At 50.1% G+C, this 20697-nt stretch overlaps 1 protein-coding gene across 4 annotated transcripts; it reads left to right on the top strand.

Moving 5' to 3' along the window:
- The first annotated feature begins 1724 nt into the window (after positions 1-1724).
- Positions 1725-8278, top strand: TNFRSF6B (TNF receptor superfamily member 6b). Of its 4 annotated transcripts, none has more exons than XM_063404397.1 (5): positions 1725-1862; positions 2319-2395; positions 2888-3266; positions 5362-5556; positions 7848-8278. In XM_063404397.1, exons 2-5 carry the CDS (start codon positions 2354-2356, stop codon positions 8120-8122), a joined length of 891 nt encoding a protein of 296 aa, XP_063260467.1. In that variant the 5' UTR covers positions 1725-1862; positions 2319-2353; the 3' UTR covers positions 8123-8278. The 4 variants fall into 4 exon arrangements, with proteins under 4 accessions (XP_063260467.1, XP_063260470.1, XP_063260469.1 ...); XM_063404400.1 differs by having other exon boundaries at positions 1839-1857; XM_063404399.1 differs by lacking the exon at positions 1725-1862 and adding an exon at positions 2001-2145.
- The last annotated feature ends 12419 nt before the right edge of the window (positions 8279-20697 follow it).

The raw sequence follows: 20697 nt of genomic DNA, 5'->3' as shown, positions 1-20697 counted from the left end.
TTCCCTGTGTCCCAGTCCATCCCAGCAGGGACATGGCTGGGACACAGGGACTGCCAGCAGGTGCCATTCAGGGTGTAAGCACCTGCTATTGTTTCACACACCTTGTGGGTTCCATGTGAAATCCAGGGATAGAAAACTGAAGTCGTGTTTCTGCCCGTGGAGAAGGAAATGCTCTGCAGCTCCTGGGTGGTCAAGCCTCAGGCAGAGGGATCCCACTGAAACCCTCCAGAGCAGGACTTTCTACTGAGTCTAGTCCAGTGGTTTCACCCCAAAAAACATCAAGGGGCTGTGCCTCAGTGCCAGAGCAGGGCTGGGAGATTAGCTGATTAATTACTGAGCTGATGAAGCAAATCCCAGCAGTCCTTGGCTCAGGGATTACTTTGAACAGCTACAGGGGATCAAGATAAATAAGCAGTAAAATGAAAACCCACTTTAGAGGGGCCTGTGAAAATCACCTGTTCTGTGTAAAGTGCAAATAAACACAGCCCAGACCTTGCTGTGGGAGTGTAGTACTGACCCTCCTTGGCTCCTGCAGGATTCAGAGGATTTTCCTTAACCAAGGTGGGTGGAAAATGATCTCACTGAAAGGAGCTTTGGATTCCTCCTGACCATTGAGGTTTCTTTCTGGGTAGCAGAGAACTGGCTTTGATTTTCTTGGTGAATGATGTGTTTAGCTCTTGTGGGTCTGATCTTTAGGAGTGTTCAGAATAAAATCCATGAGATTCTCCATCTGCAGCCCCAGTGGCTGAGAGCTGGAGGCGAGAGGTAGAATTGTTAATTCTCTGTAGTGATCCGCAAGAGGAGCTGACTCCTGAGGAGAAAAACCTCCAAGTCCTCTCAGGTCCTCACTTCCTCATCCTTACAGAGACTCGCATTTCCTTTTTGAGCATTTGCTCTGGTTTTGACTGTTTGTCAGTGTCTGATGAGAGGGAATCTGGTGAGACAGAGCAGGACAAAGTGCGGGAGTCTCGTATCTTGAAGCAGGCACCGGAACACGCAGTCTGCCAAGGCTGTACCTGCAGGACTGAGTTCACTTTTCATTTGAATCCTTGGGGTCCAAGACTTACGGCTCTGTCACCTGTAAGGGGTTTCTGCCCTCCTTAGCTGCTGGATGTTGTTGTGCCACAGGAGGTACCTGTGTTTAGTGTTACCGCTGGTGCCATCCTCGGTGCTCCTGAAAGGAGAGGGTTGAAGCTCGGAGCCGGCTTTAGGAATGCCGTGGCCAAGCACTGACGATCAGGGGTGTTTTGGCAGGGTCAGTGCCCTCGGAGGGGTGGGAGTGGGAGGGGGTCTCATCCCGGAGCCCCTGGGCAGAGCCGCAGCGATGCTTCCCGCAGCTCCGGCCAAGCACAGGCAGAACCGGCCCCTCGGGGCTGCCTTTGACTGGAGAACTGTGCCCGCACAGCGAGGGGCAGCTGCTGTCCCTGCGAATTATTCGGGGTTTACAGCCGGGGAGCAGAACATTCACAGGGGGATTTCCCCGCCTTTCCCCTTGCCAGATAAGAATTCCTCACCAACCTCCTGCAAAACTTACAGAGCCTCGAAACACTATGGAATGGTACCAGGCTCCTTCCTCCACACAGGTGAGCGAGCTCCACTGCTCTGACAGCTGCGCTCAGCAGATGCAGAAACGAGAGCGAAAGCGGCGCTCGGGTGAGGGAGGGCGCCGGGACGCGAAGGCGGAGCCGGTGCGGCCGCAGAGGGGGATCGGGAAGGGCGAGGGGGCCGGGATGGAGTCGAGGGGGCCGGGATGGAGCAGCGGTGTCACCTCCCCTTGCCCGAGAGGGGTCTTTCCCACTGGCCCGTTCTATAAAGGCGCTGCCGGCCGCGGGGAGCTGCGCGGTGCGGAGGTGCGAGGCGAGGTGCGGTGAGCGGAGCCGGTCCCGGAGGATGGGAGGGAAGGGGAGGAAAGGGAGACCTTGGCTGCTCCCTCACCAGCTCCCTCTCCCTCACCACTGCTCCCTCTCGGCTGCAGTGGGCTGGAGGTGATTTCCCCCTCCCGGGCCATTCCACGTATCTGGCGCTGCGTGGGTGGCCGGGAGTGCTCCCACCCGCAGCCGCTATAAGTAAGGCTGCGCTCCGTCCCTGCGCTGGGGAGAGCCGGCATCTCCCTCGGAGGAAGGGCTGACTAGGAGGAAAGCAAAGGCGAGGAAACCCAGTCTTTCCCAACAGCCCTCCCCTATCAGCCTTTGCCTATCAGCCTTTCTCCAATCTCCCTCTTGTTTTAACGCCGGCTGGTTGGGTTGAACCTGCTGCTGCAGAGAGGAGCTCCTGCCCAGCCAGCACCAGCCTCTGAGGAGCCCTCTCTGCCTCCCCAGGTTCCTGATCCCGGCGCTTGGAAGCCCTCGGTGTGATGCCATCCTGCCACGTGCCGAGTTTGAGGCATCCGTCCAAGGTAATGGATCTTCTGCTTGTCAGGTGGGCACGTGGGCTTTGCAAAGGAAAGGGAGGATGAACAAACTGGGATTCAAGTCCTATCCTGAGCATCTGGGTTTTCGAAAAGTGTTGAAGATCCTAGGGAGCATGCTTTGTGTCTGCTAGTTTGGAAAATTTCCCTTCTGCCTCTTGGTTTGCAAAGGTGTCTCTTACTGCATATGGTGGGGAAATGAATGGGGAGAAAGAGAGGAAAGTGATGGAGCTGTTTCAAGTTCTGAATAAGGGAAACTGGGTTCTGAAGGCATCACAAATGGGTTTGGGAAGGATGCTGTGTCACCTGGGATGGCAAAGGAGGGCAGCAGCTGATCCTTGGGCTGGGAACAGCATAGGGGGGGAGAACAATTTCTTGTATCTACAACAATAACAAGTTCTGTAACAGCAGCGGCCGCGTTTGCTGCCCCCACCTCTGCCTGAGGCTGAGCTCAGGGCTCTTTGCGCTGTCTTTGCACAGTGGATGCTCCCCCCTCTCCTCCTCCTGCTGGCTGAGCTCGCCTGCGGTGCCCAGCCCACGTACCAGTGGAAGGATGCTGTGACCAGCCAGAGGATCACATGCCAGCAGTGCCCGCCGGGGACCTTCGTGGCACAGCACTGCTCCAGGGACAGAGCCACGGTGTGCCAGCCCTGCCCGGACCTGCACTACACCCGCTACTGGAACTACCTGGAGAAGTGCCTCTACTGCAACGTCATCTGCGGGGAGAGGCAGGTGGAGGTGCAGCAGTGCAACGCCACGCACAACCGCGCCTGCCAGTGCCAGCAGGGATACTACTCCCACATGGAGTTCTGCATCAGGCACTCCGAGTGCCCGCCGGGCTCTGGGGTTGTGAATCCGGGTGAGTACCCACACGGGCGCTGTGCATCCTCACAAGGCTCTGGTCATGCCCCAAAATCTCCCCTGGAGGTAAAAATCAAGGACAAATACAGCAGCCAGTGCTTTTGCCCATAGCCTGACAGACTCCCTGTTAGCTCTGGTACTGGCACAGTGCCATCCTGGCCGGCGTGCTCCTGCTTCCTCTCCAAGGAGGAATTTGCTTGGGTTTTCCCCCAGCTATCGCTTTGAAAGCCTTTGAAATCCCCAGCAGAACACTTCGATGGAATGTGTCAATCCCTCGCCTGCCACAACAGGCAGAGCCAGGCTATGACTTGACCACCCCTGGAGCAGCCAGGTTCCACGGGCAGGTAGGAAGGTCCAAGCTGCTCCTGATCCTTCATCAGCTCCCTTCTCCTTGCATGGGCAGCCCAGGAGATGGGAATGCTCATTGTCTGGGCTGGAAAAGGTGGCTGAGGATGTAAGGGAGGGGCTGGTGAATATGTATAGCTCTGGGGCCCGGTTTTGTGGTTTTTCATTGAGCGGTTTGGAGAGGCTGTGTTGAAAACACACAGTGGACATACAGCCAGGTTCCAAACCCACAAAATCAGCTTTGTTTTATCTCCTGAGTCTGAGACTCCATCTCCTTGTGTGATCTAAGTCCCAAAATATTTTAGTGGATTTAGTTTCCCCAGTACAGATTTCTCTGGTCCTTTTTTTGCTCCAAATGTGTGTAAACTCATAAATCACTGAGGACCAGGCATGCTCTGCCTGGAAACCACAGCAGGGGACAGCAAACCAGCAAACCCAGCAGCATCTTGCTTCACACTTTGAAGTGGGGAGGCTTTTGAAATGTGGAGGCTTTTGAAATAATGGAGGGTTTTGAAATCCTTCCATGTGTGACATGGAAGAGCTCCAGGCTCATCAGGCAGAGGGAAAATATCTGTTGTCTTCAGCTGATGTTTATGATTGAGATTTGTGGTTTAATTTTCTATAGGACATGACAAAAGGCAGTAACACAGCAAAGGGGGTGGAAGATCTCCAAGCATTATAGGGAAGCAGTTTGAAATTAAACACGAACTATATCTGGAGGGTTTGCTTTAGGACTGAGGAGCCATGCAAGCAAGCTGGGTATTTGAGAAGCCAGTTTTTTGTTATTATTGTTTATTTTTTGCAACTATCTTCTTGTGTGGGGAGGATTGCACTCCAGCCCAGCCACTGGAATAACACAGCAAGGACTGAGTGTCCAGTGTGGTGGGCAGAGCCCTGGACCTGCCAGTGCTGGTGTCTGGATGAGGAAGGTGTGAACTGGGGACACAGGCAGAGTTTGCTGGTGTTTGGGTTGGTGAGGGCTTTGATCCGTGAGCAATGGCCCCGGGCAAACCAACTTCTTTGGGATTTCCCATTTGCAAACAGTGGCTGGGGGTTATAGCTGAGCCTTAGAATCACAGAATGGTCTGGGTTGGGAGGGACCTGAAATATTAGATTTCTGGGAAAACTTAAAGGCAGCAGCAACAAGGTAGAAACTGCTTGTCATTTGACTTGTGAAGAGGAGGTGAAAGGGGTGGAAAATCTCCTGGCCCCAGAGTCCTTCCCTGTGCTCCCAGGGAACAGGAAAGTTGCTTGGTACAATCCTGCCCTTGGTGTGCCACCACCCCTGTGACACGAGGGAAGCGCTGGCCCGGAGCCAGGGCAGCAGTGACAGCGCAGCCAAGGCCAGCTGAGCTCTCACCTCCACAGACACTTTCACTTTCACTTGCTCAGGAGCCTGTGGCTCCGGGAAGAAGAGCTCTGGGAACCAAAGGGCTGGTTTGGCAGCTCAGCACCAGCCTGGCTGCTGGCTCCTATCTGGGAGCTGGCCTTTTCATAGCAGATGATTTGTCCTCTCATTTTCCTCTCATGTCTGTGGGCTGCTGACAATTTATCAGCACAGCCTTGGGAGAAGGCTGGGGAAAGCACTGCTGCTTGCACTACTTGAGGACAGGCAATTCCCAGGGGAGATGCTGGCAGTGATCATTTCCAAACCCTCACACTCCCTGATGCTGGCATCACCCCCAGCTGCTGCCTCTGCCCCTGTGCCAGCTTGTCCCCTGACAGTCCCATTGTCTCCCCATGCACAGGTACCCCCTTTGAGGACACCCAGTGCCATGAGTGTCCTCAGGGCTTCTTCTCCTCCGACTCCAGCACCAATCCGTGCCAGCCACACCAGGACTGTGAGCAGCAGGGGAAGGTGACCAACGTGCAAGGCAACAAGTACCACGACACCCTCTGCACGTCCTGCATGCTGGGGAGAGGCAACAGCACACAGGGGTCAGGTGAGCCACGGGCACAGCGTGCCAGGACTGATGCTGCCAGGGCGAGGGTAGAAGGGCAAACTTCCTTGGGAATTTCTCCTGCTTATATGCAAAATGAGGTGAAATGGCTTGTAAAAGCATGGAGAGATCCATAATTAATAATAATTATGGATAAAATAGTCTGTCTCCATCTCCTTCCAGTGTCAGCCCCACAGAACAAGGAGAGGGTGCTGGGCTTAAGCAACAGTAACTACTCAGTGAGGACAAAGAGCTGACAGTGAAATCCTGCTGGATCTTACCAGGGAGGACTGGGAGTGCTGGGACAGGGCATGGTGTTGGCAGCTGAGGCACCCAGCTTGGCTGCTGGCATGGCTCCTGCACTGCCTTTTCCTGGCTTCATCTGCTTTCCAGAAGGTTTTATGGCAGCCACAGCCTGGTCTTGTGCAGATTGAGGGGAGCAGAGCCCAAGGTTCATCAGAGCTGAGTGTGGGGTGGATTTTGACCCCTCAGGTGTAACACCACCTCACTGTGATGGTGCAGACAAAGCACTGAGGCATGGCAGAGGTGGAAGGTTGGGCAGGAGCCGCCAATGGGCACAGATCAGAGAATCCCCTAATCCCAGGTTGGAAGGGATCTCAAGGACTGTCTGGTTCAACCTTTCTTGGCAAAAGAACATGAGAGAGGTGCAGGGCAGAGAAGAAGGCTCTGTTACAAGGGTGCTTTGTACCATGGCCCTTCCCCAAGTTAGGGGGTGAGAAAGGGACTGAAAAACCATCTCAAGGGCCTCCAAACCCATCCCAAGGGCCTGATGCCAGTTGAGGTGAGGCTGGAAGCTGTTTGGAACCATCTGCTCCAGCCTGAAGATCCAGACATGGGAGACAAATTTCTTGTGACTGGTCTGGATGGCAGTGTACCTTCACCCTTAAGCTTCCAAAAATACAGTAAGTCATAAAGCCATAGAACAGCCCAGGGTGGGAGAGACTTTGAAAATTCACCTGGTCCAGCCTTTCATGGGAAAATGAGCCTGGATGAGATTATCCAGTGCCATGTCCTGAAAATCTGAGCAGCAATGGGGATCTCACCACATCCTGGGGAGATGGTTCTGGTGTGAAAAAATGTCATTCTTTCATCAGGATGCAGCTTGGTAGAAAAGGGTAGTCAGGCACTGGAACAGGCTCCCCAGGGAAGTGGTCATGGCCAAAGCTGTCAGGGGGTCACAGGGGTTTTGGGTGGTCTGTACAGAGCCAGGACTTGGACTCAATGAACCTTGGGGGTCCCTTCAGGACATCCCATGACTCTAAAAGATTTTCCTCTGTGGTGAGGGAACGTCCACGTTCCCCTCCAGCAGCTGTTGCCTTTCCATCCTCTCCAGGCATCACGGGGCGGAAATTTCTCCTTACAAAGCCTGACTCACCCCGCGAGCTCCCTGCCAGGAGAGATCCTGACACAGAGACTGGAGAGCTCCGTCAGCAGTGGGATGCAGTCCCGGGGTGGGGGGTGGCCAGGTCAGAGCAGTGTCAGCAGCACGTGCGTCATGCTCCGGCGCCCGCGGCCAGACCAGCCCTTTGCAGATATTTATAGAGAGACTACACCCCAGAAATGGGAACTGAAGGGTTTTTTTAAACTCCAGTTTATTATGATTCCTCTCAGAAGCCACAAGGGGCCTGCTCATGGTCAACCCAAGCCTGCTGGAGAGGCTGAGCCTGAGCAGTGGAGCTTAACCCATCCCTCTATAATCAGTGAAACTGTTCCCAGTTTGCAATGGCACGAAACCGAATCTCTCCCTGTTTGAGTAATCCTTTGGCCTTGGCCTCTTAAAAATTCTTTCTGTTTTCATTCCTGATCCTGGATGCACTCCAGCAGCTTCCACCAGCTGGGACTGGATCTGCCCCATCCCAGTGCCCCGACTGGGGCTGTGCTTAGGGCTGGTCCTGTTACAAGATTTACTAATCCGTGTAGGAAAACAGAAATTTTCAGGAAAAAGAATGTATAAATACTTACTGCAATTGCGTCAGATTTGTCTGGGCTTTTACTCCATTCCCTGATGGGGAGGAGCATGGAACAGATACATTGACTTTCTCCAGAACTTTCACATTTTGTTTTCTGACTGCCCCCTGTAGGGCGCGTCACTGATAGGAGGTTCAGTCTTCCACTAGACCAGGTTGTTCCAAGGCCCATCCAACCTGGCCTTGAACACTTCCAGGTCTGGGGCATTCCCCCCCTCCCTGGGCAGATGCCTCACAGAGAGCCTCGCCAGGGCTGTGCCCTGCTCTCCCATGCCCCTTTAACCTCCGGGCTGTTTCCCCCATCAGCTGAAGGTGACGACTGCAAGCAAGCCGTGATAGACTTTGTGGTGTATCAGAACATCCCCGTGAGGAAGCTGAAGCGCCTGCAGCAGATCCTGGAGCGCTCACCGAGGAAGCAGGCACGGTGGACCAGGGCAGCCACACAGGAGAAAATCCGGGCTTTCCTCACTCACAGGAAGGAGGAGAACTCTGAAATCACCAAGGAGCTGCTGGACGCGCTGCGCGTGGTCAAGCTGCACTCCATCGAGGAGAAGGTCCGCGAGCGCTTCCACCTGCCCTGAGGGCGTGAACTGGACGTTTTGGGTGCTTTTTGTTTTGGTGTTTATCTTCTGAGGCTTCATTAATTTATTCATCTTTCCAGACATAACTTGAAAAACAGCACGAGAGATGAGTGATGGAGTGGCACCACGCCACGGCAGCTGTGTCACTTGGGATGGGGTGGGATGGGATGGGATGGGATGGGATGGGATGGGATGGGATGGGATGGGATGGGATGGGATGGGATGGGATGGGATGGGATGGGATGGGATGGGATGGGATGTGTGAGCAGCAGCACTCCATTGCCAGTGGCTGGGGCAGCTCCTGGGATCTCACCAGGTGTTGGCAACGGATTTTGCAACCCTCAGCAAGGGTCAATATTTTATCAGAAGAAAAACCTGCATCCAGGGTCATTGTTCCTGGGGAATAACATGGTCCCCTTTACAGAAAACTGTTTGGCTTTGTTTAAAACTGTGTAAGTTTGGGTTTGTTGGGGGTTTTAATCATTTAACAGTATTTCTCACAGAGGATTTGCTTGCATTTTTTTGTCATGCTTTTGTTAGAGAAGAGAGTTTGCAGCTGAGGCACAGGAAGGGGGAGGGTGCCCCAAACTCACTGGTACAGCTGGTTTGAAATTTATTTCTTAACTACCTGTTTTTATACCATGTGTGAAAGATGTTTTCTAAAGAAAGAAACCAAAGAAGTTATTTTATGGTACAATTCTGTCACCAGAGTCCTTTCCTAGTCTCACTTGGAGGTGGTGTTGGGAGTCCCAGACCATCCTGTCTGACCCTGCTTACCCTTGTCTGTTTTTCCCAAGTGCTTTTCCACTCGTTGGCATTCCTGGCCATGAAAGGGCCTTGGAACAAGATGATTTTGAAGCTCCCTTCAAACCCAGACCATTCAGGGATTCTGTGCTCACACATCCCCAGCCCCCCCTGCCCCTGTGAGCCACGGTGAGGCTGTGTGCCAGAGGAATGCAGACAGTTTGCACTGGGATTTATGGCCATGGTGACACTCCTGTCTCTTGGGTCAGCCCAGCCGTGTCCTCCTACGCCCCAGCTCTGTCCCCAAACCTGACTGAGTGCTCAGTCAGCCAAGAGCTGAGCTTGGGGCAGTCATGCTGACTGCAGCAGGTTTTTTTAAACAAATGTTGCTTAGGGAAGTCAACAAGAGTGATGCCTCCAGGCATTTCCCAGCCTGTAGCAATGATGATGCAGAGCTACATTTTATGCTGTGAATGAGTTTGACGTTTTATAGCTCTTTTTAGTGGAGCAGATGCCAGGAATAGTTTGTGGTTTCAGGAGCCGGTATTTCCCCCAGCTCAGAGCTGTTTAAAGCTCTCTGAAGCGAGTGCTATGTGAAAGTGCCTCTGCACTTCCCCTGTGCAAGGAAGCTGCAGGGGGAAGAAAAGAATTTTACCCTCCCCTCACTGCCCACAGACATCCCAGGCTCTTCCTGCTGCAGTTACAAGTGAATCCATGGCAGTCTGGATGACAGGGGACAATCCCAAGGGGCAGCACTTGCCTCTTCCCTGCTCCAGAGCTCAGGAGTCCCTGGATGTCTGCTCCCACCTGCCTGGCTCCACAGCCTTGAAATGAGGATGCCAGGCTTGAACTGGGATCCCAGACTTGCAAAGCCTCACCCCAGTTTTGGGCTCTGAGGATGAAGCAGCTCAGTGACCCTGGCGTTGTCCTGGGTCAGTTCAGCCAGGGAAGAAGAGAAGCAAAAGGCTGAAAAGCAGCTGAGGGAAGCACTCACCCCTCTGCGTTGAGCCTGGGCTGATCCTGGGAACCCCCTCAGCCCTGGCAATCTCCAGTCAAGCCTGGCCCTCAAAGTCCTGCCAAGGAGCTTCACAGGGGACCAGAACTCCCCTTCCCAATGCTCAATTTTTATCATATCTGATCTCTGCCCTCCCAAGCTGCCTTATCCCAGTGGGATGCAGCTCAGTCCCTGAGCCTCACTTACTCCGAGTCCCTTGGCAGGAGCCAAATGCTGCTGCCAAGGTCCCAGAGCAGCTGGGGCAGGAGATGAGGAGGGGTTCCACTGGAGCACTGTGAGAACTGAAGCACAGCTGCAGGACTCTGCTCCAAGGCAGAGTGCAAGGCAGGACACCCAGTGCTGATGGGTTGGAGGCTGGAGCAGCCGGAGCCTCTGGCACTGGCTGCAGCTCCTTGAGGGATTCCCATCTTGCTGCATTGCAGTTATCCTGGCTCAGCACAAAGGATTTGGAGCCCTTGGTCTGAAGGGGAGCAGGAATGGAGAGCTGTTAGTGCAGAAACTGCTTCCCACACCATCCTGGCTTCTTCAGATATGTATTTACCATGGGAGCTGAGAGGGAGGGAAAACAGGAATATTATTGGCAAGAAGCTGGATGCTGGTTTAGTTGTTTAGTTGGATAACTTTTCCAGAGGAAAAGAAGTGCCTTTTCTGTGTATTTCTTTCTGTTGATGAAGGACCTCAGTGCTGAGATGGAAGTCCCTGTGGGGCCTGGTGGCTGAGCTCAGGATCCTTGGGACACTTCTTGTCATCCTTGGAGCTTCCTGCCCTTCTCACCAGGGAGGAAAAACCCTGAAGGTGTCTGCTAGAGGCCTCCAGCAGCTGTGCAGTGAGACCCAAGGAGGCAACTCTGTTCTCTGGGCTCCTGGGTGAGCTGGGGCTGCTCTGGTGGCAGGGCAGGCACTCATGGCCAGGGGCTCAGTGAAGACCCAGGCCCAACCAGGTGCTGGCAGAAGTGGATGCAGAGCAGTGCCAGAGCCCAGGAGCTGTTAAACACAGCCTGGGCAGTGATCCTGCTTCTCCCAGCACCCAGCCTCCCCCTGGGCTGCCTTGGCCTGTAGGAGAGCCCAGGAAACAGTTCTGCTGAATGCTGATGGAGAGGAGGGAAGTTTGGGGTCCTTTTTATTATTTTGGTGGGTGTTTATTTAATAACCTGAGTGCTCCATCCCACCTGGACACCAGCACAGATCCTTTGTCCCTTCAGATGCCTTTCCAGGCTTGCTCTCCCACAGAGGTTTGCCAGAGTTTGTGTCCCACTGCTGTGACTCTGAGGGTTACCATCCGTGTGCAGGTGTGGAAGGGCGGGGAGAGCTGCCAGCTCCTCCCCAGGCTGTCAGGAAGTGATGCCTTGCTGACCCCTGTGGCCCTGCCAGCACTGAGTGAGGGTCCACCCTGTCCCACCCTCCTCAGGGCATCCTTGTGCCTTGGCAGGTTGCAGTGGGACCACAGAGCTCAGCTGGGTGAAGCAGGAGAGTGGGGTTAAGTAATGGGATGGCCCAACCTGAGTCAGAGAGTTCTGCACTCACTGCCAGGCTTCCCCTGCCCTGTGCCACCAGCAGCTCCCCAGCTTGGTGCCACCAGCCTGACTCACTCTGCCAGGGTATCTCCAGAGCACCCTCGTGCTGTTATTGTGTTCTGTTCAGGGGATTTGGAGCTTCTCCTCAGGTCTTGCCCCAGCTCTGGTCCCCTCATTGCCAGTTTAGCTGGAATTTCTGCACAGCGAATTTTCTTCTCATGTGGGCTTGTAGGCAGGGTGACTGAGGAGGACCTTTGTGGTAAATATTAACCTTTAGAAGGGCCAAACACCCTGGGACGTGAGTCCTGCTGGGCTTCCAGGAAATGGGCTTTGCTGGAAAAGCTGGGACGAGCACTGCATGGTGCCAGACCCAGCATTCCCCACCTCCACCTCCACTGCCTGGCACCCAGACACAGCGAGTGCTCTCAAACCACATGTGGCTTGATCACGAGGTATTTCACCTTTTCAGCTAATTGACATTAAGAAGATAAAAATCCCTTTTGGTTTCCCCTGAAGTTTCCAAAGGCTGGAGAGAGAAGAGTTGGCAGCATGAGGTTTTCCTGATGGTTTAAAAGAATCTTTCCTCATAAGCTGTGGCAGACGAGAGCACATGGTAACATCTAAAAGTGGATGCAGTGCTATCCCAGGATGACTCAGATATTTAGTACACAAAAGATAACTTTCCAAATCCTATGAGCACTACATGAAAATCCAAGCCCATGCTGCTCTCCACATCAGGCCTCCCCCTGCTGTTAAATGCTCAAACCCAGATAAAATCCCACAAAACCACGGAGTGGTTTAAAGTGCTGAGGTGGCTTAGGTCGGTGCCATGGGCTCCTTGGCCACCTGTAACTTGGCCACAGGTAACAGCCAGGTGTGGCAATGACTCAGGGTGGAGGTGACACCTCAAACCCCAGCAGGAGCTGACGTGCTCCAAATCTCCTGGTTGCAGGAGCGGTTGTGACACATCCCAAGGAGAGCGCTGCAGGTGCTGGCCCAGCTGCAAAATTTGGAAAGGGTTCAGGGAATGACTAATGTGAGTGGAAGGAATCCAAAGGGAGTTTTTCTAGTGAGGTCACACAGCTGGCTCACGCCTTGACCTCCAAGGGTGGAGATCCAGGATTGATAGAGGAATCCAGGATGGGGAAATTTTCAGGTGTGCAGAGAGATACAGAGGGGATGAAACCAGTGCAAATGCATAATTCATCTTGTCGAAACAGCCTGCAGCCCTCCTGGTCCTGAGGCTTCCACCTTGTCATACACAAGACAGGTAAATTCACTCTCTTGCCTGCAGGATTTGCCACCCTCCCAAGTTGCTCAGCAGCTGGCAGTGGGCTGAGCCCTCCAGGCTCTGTGGGAGAGGATGCAGGGAGTGCTAAAGCACACCAAACTTCTCTGCATTCACCCTTCACTATTCCAGAGGTGCTGATTTTATCTTCTATTTTCCTCCTGATGGGAACATTTTCCCTTCTTCCTTTCCTGTGTGACACATCACAAAGGATTATGGAAGGGAAGCTACAGGATGTGCCAGCCCTGTTGGAGAAGCAGAGGTGAGTCTGAGGAAGTCAATCCTGTCCTAGAGCAGCAGCAGAGAGGGGTGAGACGTGCAGGGCAGCCCAGCCTGTGGGGCAGAGGGGGTTGGTGTTGGGAGGTCTTTTCCCACAGGGTCTCACCTGATTCCCTGCCCTCATTTCTACCCCTGCTCAATTTATAATTTTTGTTCCTTTCTGTGTTCAAGGAGGTTCCTTAGAGTGAGAAGTCTCCAAAAGTGAGAAGGCACAGCAGGTGACCTGTCCCAGATGGGGCCAGGGGGACACAGGAACAGAGAGGTGAGGACCAGGAAGCCCTATGATGAGTTGGTGTCACTTTGGCCAGGTGAGGAGATGGATCAGGTGCTCTTGGGCTGAGTGGGGTTCATACCATGGATCTGCACTTGGAACTGGGTGAAACTCTGTCTCCTGAGCACAAACCATATGTTTTTTAATGGAAAGAGAATTTTTGCCTTGCATTGACAGAAACCAGAATCTGGCTGATAAATCTTTCCAATGAAACTATGAAGTTTCCACGAAAAACATCAGTAAAAGGAAACAGTTTGGTTCGTCAATATAGTCCTATTAAAGAAGCTCAAACACATTTTGGTGGCCTGATGACCCTTACAAGTGTTGCTGGAGGGTCGCAGGTTAGAGATGTGTCCGGCCTTGGGGTGCAGGAGGGGCTGGGGGGTCACTCCCTGCCCTCACCTCACTGTCCAACTGCCTGTGTTGGTCCCCAAAGGGCCTTTCTGTCCCCCTTGAAAAATGGTAGAGTTGGAACTAGAAGATCTTAACAGTCCCTTCCTGCTCAAACTGTTCTGTGATTCTGTGAAAAGGAAGAATCTTTCCAGGTTCCACATTCCAATGGCGTTGGGATGTCTTTGGAGTAATCACATTCCAAAAAAGCAAATGATTGCTGCCTGCTGCTAAGTTGAGAACAGATGACAGTACCTTTTATCACCACCTCCCAGAGTAAATTCAATTATTCAAGAATATAAAGTGGTCAACAGACCTGTGTTCAGACAATACTGTAGTGCTGAGTCAACCATTTAAAAGGCAGCTAAAGAAATACTAACCTGAACTTGTCTTTTTAAACAAAAACTTGGATTTGGTTTCTTGTGGTAATTATATAGCACAGTGCTGCAGTTTTCACTTCTTCCTACTCCCAGTCTTCACTACTTCCAAGCAAGTGTTGGGACATCACTTGTCCTTCACAGGACAGGTTGGTTTTGCCCTGAGAGGTTGAAAGGGTCACTTACAGGGGCAGCACTGGCCTTTGTTGTCTGGTGAACAGCAACAGGACCTGAGGGAATGGCTGGAGCTGTGTCAAGGGAGGTTTAGGTTGGATGTTAGGAAAAGATCTTTGTCCCAGAGGGTGGCTGGGCATTAGAACAGGCTCCCCAGGGCAGTGGTCACAGCCCGAAGCCTGAACCAGAGCTCAGAGACCACTTGGACAATGCTGTTGGGCACGTGGTGGGATTTTGGTATGTCCTGTGTGGGGCTGGGAGTTGGACTTGATGATCTTTGTGGGTCCCTTCCAACTCAGGATGTTCTGTGATTCTATTTGGTCAGACATTGTTTGGCTCCCCTGACTTTGCTTGCAAGGTACTTGGGCTCTAATGATCAGGTCTGGGCACTGCCTTCTCTTGGCTGAATAAAATGATAATGCATTAGTAAAGTTTCTGGTGCCCTTTACCTTAAAAGAGTTTTCTTGGTAACAAAGCCGTGGCCACAACTACAATGTCCAGACACTCTCCCTGTTTAGAACCATGAGCCCTTGACGTGTTACGGTCTGAGTCAACTGCAGTCTTCCCTCGGCAACACTTTGTTTACCCTTGAAAAACAACTATAACAACACAATGTTTAGGGAAAGAGGGCAGAAAACCTGCTGTGTGTGACTAAGCAGCCCTGGGGATCCCAGATCTCACAGTGCCATGTGGGTGTGGGGAGAATCCAGGTCTCTGTTGTGGTGTCCTTTGTCACTGCTCACCCAAGCACTGCCCTGGGGCCATCCCGTGCACCAGGGTCTGTGCTTGCTCTGAACATGGAGCAGCTCCAGCAGCGTGGTGACTTAGCTGTCACATGGGAGTGGACCTGGGAAATCTGATTATTTTCCTATGGAAACAAAAGGAATGAAGTTCCCAGGCATGGCTGTGAGGACACAAGATCAGGTAGGATGTGTGCTGGGTGATCAGTGCTGCTGAGCCTCAGGTATGTGGATTTCAGGGTGGTTTTGAGTGGAAAGTGTAAGGCCCCAGATAAAGAGTCCAGATTGGCTTCAGGGACTTGCTCAGCCTTGGTCAGATCACACAGATTCCCTGCTGCTGGTTTCTATTCCTGTCTCTCTTTACTTCCTTCTGTGATACTGCAGCTTGGCAGGTGATTTATTGGACTTCTTTTGATCTTCCCAGAAGCTAAGATTAGAGCTCTTTAGCTGGGAAACTTGGGAGATAAGAATAGGAGTGCACATTTTCCACTGCATGACTCTGAACTTGAAAGGAAAAATCAGCTCTGAGAATATGAACCCCAAGTTCTCCTTTCACCCATATTTATGTGTTGTGTGCTGTCATGTCATGGAGGAACAACCTTGCCTGTGATTCAGCACTTCTTTTCTGCAGAGATCCCCTGCCCTTTGAAACACCACATGTACTCACAGGATACTTACTGGTCTCTCACAGCTTGTGGTGTGGGCTATCCCATGATCCTGCCTCTTCTCAAGGCATGGAAATTAGCTGTCAGAATTTCCACCATATAAACCAAACCCTAAAAAAAATTTCTAACCCTATAACCTAAAACTTGCCACATAAACAAATTCAAAACTCAACTAAAATAAAAAAAAAAACTGTAAAAAACACACAACATAACTAAATACTATAAAACAACACATAAAGGCAAGGGGGCAAAAAAAAAAATTAACAACTACTCTTGTGGCTATGCAGCCCTGGGAGAACCTAATCCTTGCTGTGTGGAATTGGCTGGTTTGGGTTCAATTGTTCTTCCCCAGGAGGCCACAGCTGCCTTTGCCCCCACTGCTGTCCCTGCTGGTGGTCAGTACTGGGGGTTTCATGTGTAACTGCAAATATCTCAGTTAAAAATTAGCCTTGTTTGTGTTGGAGGAGCAAAATCTTTCAACAGGGCAGGATACACCTCAGTATCCCCCAGTCTTGTTCCCCTGGTAGAAGAGCTCATCTGAAAGCCCTTGGGCACAAAGCCCAGCAGAAAATCTCAGCATGGAGTTCAACTCGATGATCCTTGTTGGTTGCACCCAACTTAAGCCATTTAATGATTCTCTGAGTTGTCCATACATTCCTTTGCATATTACAGGCAGTGAGGATGTGTCGTGTCTAACACCAGCTTCTGAGAACAACAAATTCCTTACTCCTCCTTACGACTGCCTTATAGAATGTTTTTATTCTTTGTGAAAGTCTGACTCAAAAAAGAAAAAATTCAAATGAAAATCTCCAATGAAATAATATAGACAGCTTATTTCCAATTACTTCTGAGAACTGGCAGAGGAGTTCCTGGCTATGAACTGAACTGTGATGAAACAGAAACAACTTCATAGGTTTCTGTTTCAGGAAAGCACTTAAGAATACACCTAATTTTACAGTGAATTTTTTCATAGTTTGCCTTCAGAGGAGTGCTTCTGGTATGTGCTGAATGCACATAACTTAAGGCTACAGGGGGTCAGTTCCTCCAAAGGTTTAGCACAAAATGCTGAAAAAAAAGTCAGCTGAAAGATATACTCTTCAAATGATGGAGAATCATAGAATCCCAGAATTCCAGGTTGAGAGTGACCTCAAGGATCATCATAGCCTAGACAAGATGGGCCAAGCACAAGAAGAAGTTACTACTCATGAATTAGCAGCGTTAGTATTGGTCCAGCAAGGGTTTTGTTTCAAGAAAAGGATCCTGTGTGTTCCTAAGCAAATGTATCCACTGCCTCACCTTCACAGCTGCCTTGGGTAACACATGGGGAAGGTGGGACTGCACAGACATCCTCATGGAAGATGTGAGGAATGTGGTATTCAAGAGGACGCTCATGACAACATGGAAATTTTGAAACCCATTTGGCATCAGCAGCTTTGAGGAGAAAGTGCAACCAAGAAGGAATGAGGAGATTCCTACCTCCTGATTTTGTGTTTCAAAAGAATGTCAGGCAGAATTCCAGCACTGTGCAGTTAACAGCCAATGTTCGTCCTCTCCTGGCTTCCAGCTGATGAACACCTCACTTATGAAAATCCTTTAGGTCATTTTTTCCCCCAGTGCTATTGCATACTGTGCTGTCCATGTTTTCTGTGCCAGATCTGTGTCATTTTCCACAAGGCTTGGTTCTTTTTAGTACTAGTGTGTTGCTTTACCAGGAATTTTAAGCATCACTCCCTTCTGACATAATGGGTGAAGGCTTGTGATAGATGTAAGTTGTGCAGATGAAGTTATTCGAGAGCAGACACTGCTGAGAGCTGGGACTAGATCCTCATGAAGGCAGTTTGGGAATCAAAAAAGCTTGAGTGTGTGTAAAGAAATGCATGGAAAGCCCCCAGGAGTTGTCATGGAAGCTGGTTTTAGCAGAGGAACAGAGAAACAACTCCCTTAAGGGATTGCAGAAGCACAAAGAACAAAACCCAAGGGTAACATTGCAGGAAATGCCCAAGGTCAAGTAAACAATAATTGGTGTTATCCGCCAGGAATGTTTCACATGGGATTTCCAAGTGGTATAAAATTCCAGTGCAAAAAGCACCTGCTCCAGTTTTTCAAGCATCCGCTGTAAGAGCTCAGCAGACCGGAAAGGGACCTCACCACTGTCCCCTCACCACTGCCCCTTACCTCTCAGGAGAGAAATCTGAGAAAAATTTGAATAGAAAACTATGCCAGGAGGGAATTTTGAGAGGTCACCCAGCCTAGAATCTGGTTGCATGGCAGGGGAAATTCAGCCTGTTTTCATTAATTGTTCAAATTGGTTAGGGAAATCTATAGACAAATACTCAGGAATCTGAAAACAGCCCCAAAGCCAAAGGCAAACTGAGCTTGTGGTGCTGCATTGGGTAAAAGCTGAGGAGCAGCAGCAGAGGCAGAATCTACTGTCCTTCATGTGTGGACACTGCTGGCTGTGGCTGTCAGGAATTACCATCCACATTAAACAGATTTTTTAATTTAAAGGGTTATTTGTCAAGTGCAACCACTAACCACTCTGACGTTGTCTAGAAGTTCTCTCTTTGACACCATTTTCCAGGAAAGACATCCCAGGACACTGTTAAAAATCCAGTGAAATGCCTAGATCAATCCAGAATGTTCCAGAAGTACTTTAGGCAGGTTTCTAGCTGAGCCTTACGTTTCCAAACCTGCAGTAGTAGGTCAGAGTCAGTTAATCAAGAAGACTTCTGGAAATCATGACTAATCCAACAATCTCATACACAGCTAAAACATCACAGCTGAAAAGACTCATTCAAGATTGTGACCTGCAGTGTAACTGCAGATCCTTTCCCTAAACAAGCTGCTGGAATTGCTGGATGTGTGAGCGGTACACAAGCAGGATGATAAGGAAGACTAAAAATAGCTCAGTTAGCAATAAAACCATCCTGTAACACTGGATATTAAGTCCACTTCTTGCTGATGGCTTGATTTCAGTTTCGCCGAGCAGGAAGGGTGGCTGGGGGCACAGAGCCTGAAGAGTCTCTTTGCTCCACCTTCTGAGACAGATGTTAGCAGCCAGAGACTGGACTAAGATGCTGGACTTACTCTGAGGCTGGGTCTGATTTGTCTTGGCGCTCTCCCTGGTTCTTTGGGACAGAATGTTGTGGAAAGTGGGATGAGCTCTGACCTCAGCACTGCAGCGCAGACCCACACGTCACTGCTGCCTTGTGTGAGGATGGGACTAGGTCAGACCAGCCAGATGTGCTGTAATTCATCTACTCTGTGTTCTTCCAGAGTTCCAAATGAAGATGGAACTGTCAGCACACAGGCAGCACTGGGACTCAAGAGATTCACTGGGATTCTAAATGCTTTAGAAGTGTTTTTTTTAGCTCTTGCCTCCTGCTGCTACCAACTATTCAATGTTTGCATAGGAAATTCCAGATGGGTGAGAGAAATGTAATCAGCTGCCAATGTTCAAATAAGGCAAGTGGGATTCTCTGCTGAAGTTATTGAACTCTTACCTCTATCTCATGGACAGCATGCCAAACAAAACAGGGATTGCAAAGTCCAGGTGATCAATCTGTTCCCTCTTGGGAAGATAAAGCAGCTCTTTAGGCAATTTCATTGCTGTGAACAGGCATGGGCAAAACAGGTCCAATGCAAATGTATCAAAAATCTGGAAAATTGACTAAATTTGAACTTTGAGTTCAGAAATATTCTTGCTTTGTTTAAGGTCTGGTAGAGGGATGACTTGAAACAAAAACAAAAACAAAAACAAAAAAAAAAAAAAAAAAAAAGCATTTCAAATAAGTCTGTGTTTCCTGTAAGTATAAAAAGTGACCAATCATTAAATTTCAAAATATATGATCAAAATATAAAAAATTGTCCCATCTGCTGCAATACTGCTGTGAAAGGTCACTTGGAATTGAGAGTGAACTTCATACTGGTGGTTTCAGAGAAATCCTCCCTGATTTGTTGTGGCCAGAGCACACTCATACATACCTATCCCAGCTGGGCCACTTCTCTGGGAAAAGGACTCTCCCACACCAGAGAACTTGGAATCCTGAGGTCAAAACATTGGCTTTAAGACCCCCTGCTGATACAGACTACAAAACAGTCTGTGTCTAGAAACTGTTTTGTCCTTTCTGGTTTCCCAGAGGAAAAAGAGAGCAAGAGATCTGAAAGCAGTATGTGGAAATCTTGGAAAACCCCTTGTGTCTCAAAGAACAGACATTTCAAGCTACTTGATGAAAGTGTTTTGACTCTCAGCAAGGTACTTTTGTCCATTAGTTACTGTTTTACATCTTCAGTTTAATTCAGTACAACTCTGCCAACCGAAACAGCCAGGGCCACAAAGTCACCCTGAAAACACTCAGGTTTTCCAAGTGTTTCCCAAGAGCCCAGTGAGAGAGATGCTCCTGATAATCACGGGCCATTGGTTCTCCAAAACTTTAGTACTCTTGAAAATCTCAGCCCTGCATCACATGCAGCACCCAACAAAAGTGCCACTTCCTAGAGTGGGTGAGTGATCTCCAAGGGATCCTCCACATTCACAGAACACACAAGAAATATGACCGAGTCACTCGGTCTGAAGGAACCTTACTTCTCTTACTGAGAAGCAAAGATTCTGCTCTTCAGTTTGAAATTATTTCCACTGACTTCATGAGCTTAATGACACAGCCTAGCTGCCTTTGTGCTTTGACCAAAATGTGAGAGAATGAATGATGTTCTCTCTCAAAAAACATCTGCAATGAGTTCCATGCAGAAAATTTAGCACAAAGTTCTATGACAGATGCCAACTAAGAGACTTTAAACAAATACTATGGACTGGCTCAAGTACAGCTTGAATAATGGCCCTTCATTATGTCAGCAAACAGCACAGAACATTCACCAGTGCCAGGAGTAAACAAAACAACAGAGGAGCAATACCCATTGCCAAACCACCATGAAATTCACATAAAACCTCATATTCAGGGAAATGATAGTGATATATCAGCAGATCTAGCTGTGTAGGTGACGTAAGCATGGAGCACTGTTTGTCTTTTGAGTCCTGCCTTTTTGTTTTTTCCCACATTTCCAAAACCCCCCTAAGGGCTAAGTACTGCTATTCCAAATACCATTGTTTCAGCCAGGGAAG

This window comes from Prinia subflava, chromosome 8 (assembly GCF_021018805.1).
Source record: "Prinia subflava isolate CZ2003 ecotype Zambia chromosome 8, Cam_Psub_1.2, whole genome shotgun sequence".
In the NCBI taxonomy this organism is placed as follows: Eukaryota; Metazoa; Chordata; class Aves; order Passeriformes; family Cisticolidae; genus Prinia; species Prinia subflava.
Note: the sequence above shows the minus strand (reverse complement) of the source record. Positions and strands in the feature narration are given on the sequence as shown.

Excerpts from the sequence above, each read along its gene's own strand:
- TNFRSF6B (XM_063404397.1), top strand. The coding sequence starts at position 2,354 with ATGCCATCCTGCCACGTGCCGAGTTTGAGGCATCCGTCCAAG. Across the intron at positions 2,396-2,887 it reads GTTTGAGGCATCCGTCCAAG|TGGATGCTCCCCCCTCTCCT; the intron begins GTAATGGATCTT and ends GTCTTTGCACAG. Across the intron at positions 3,267-5,361 it reads CTCTGGGGTTGTGAATCCGG|GTACCCCCTTTGAGGACACC; the intron begins GTGAGTACCCAC and ends CCCCATGCACAG.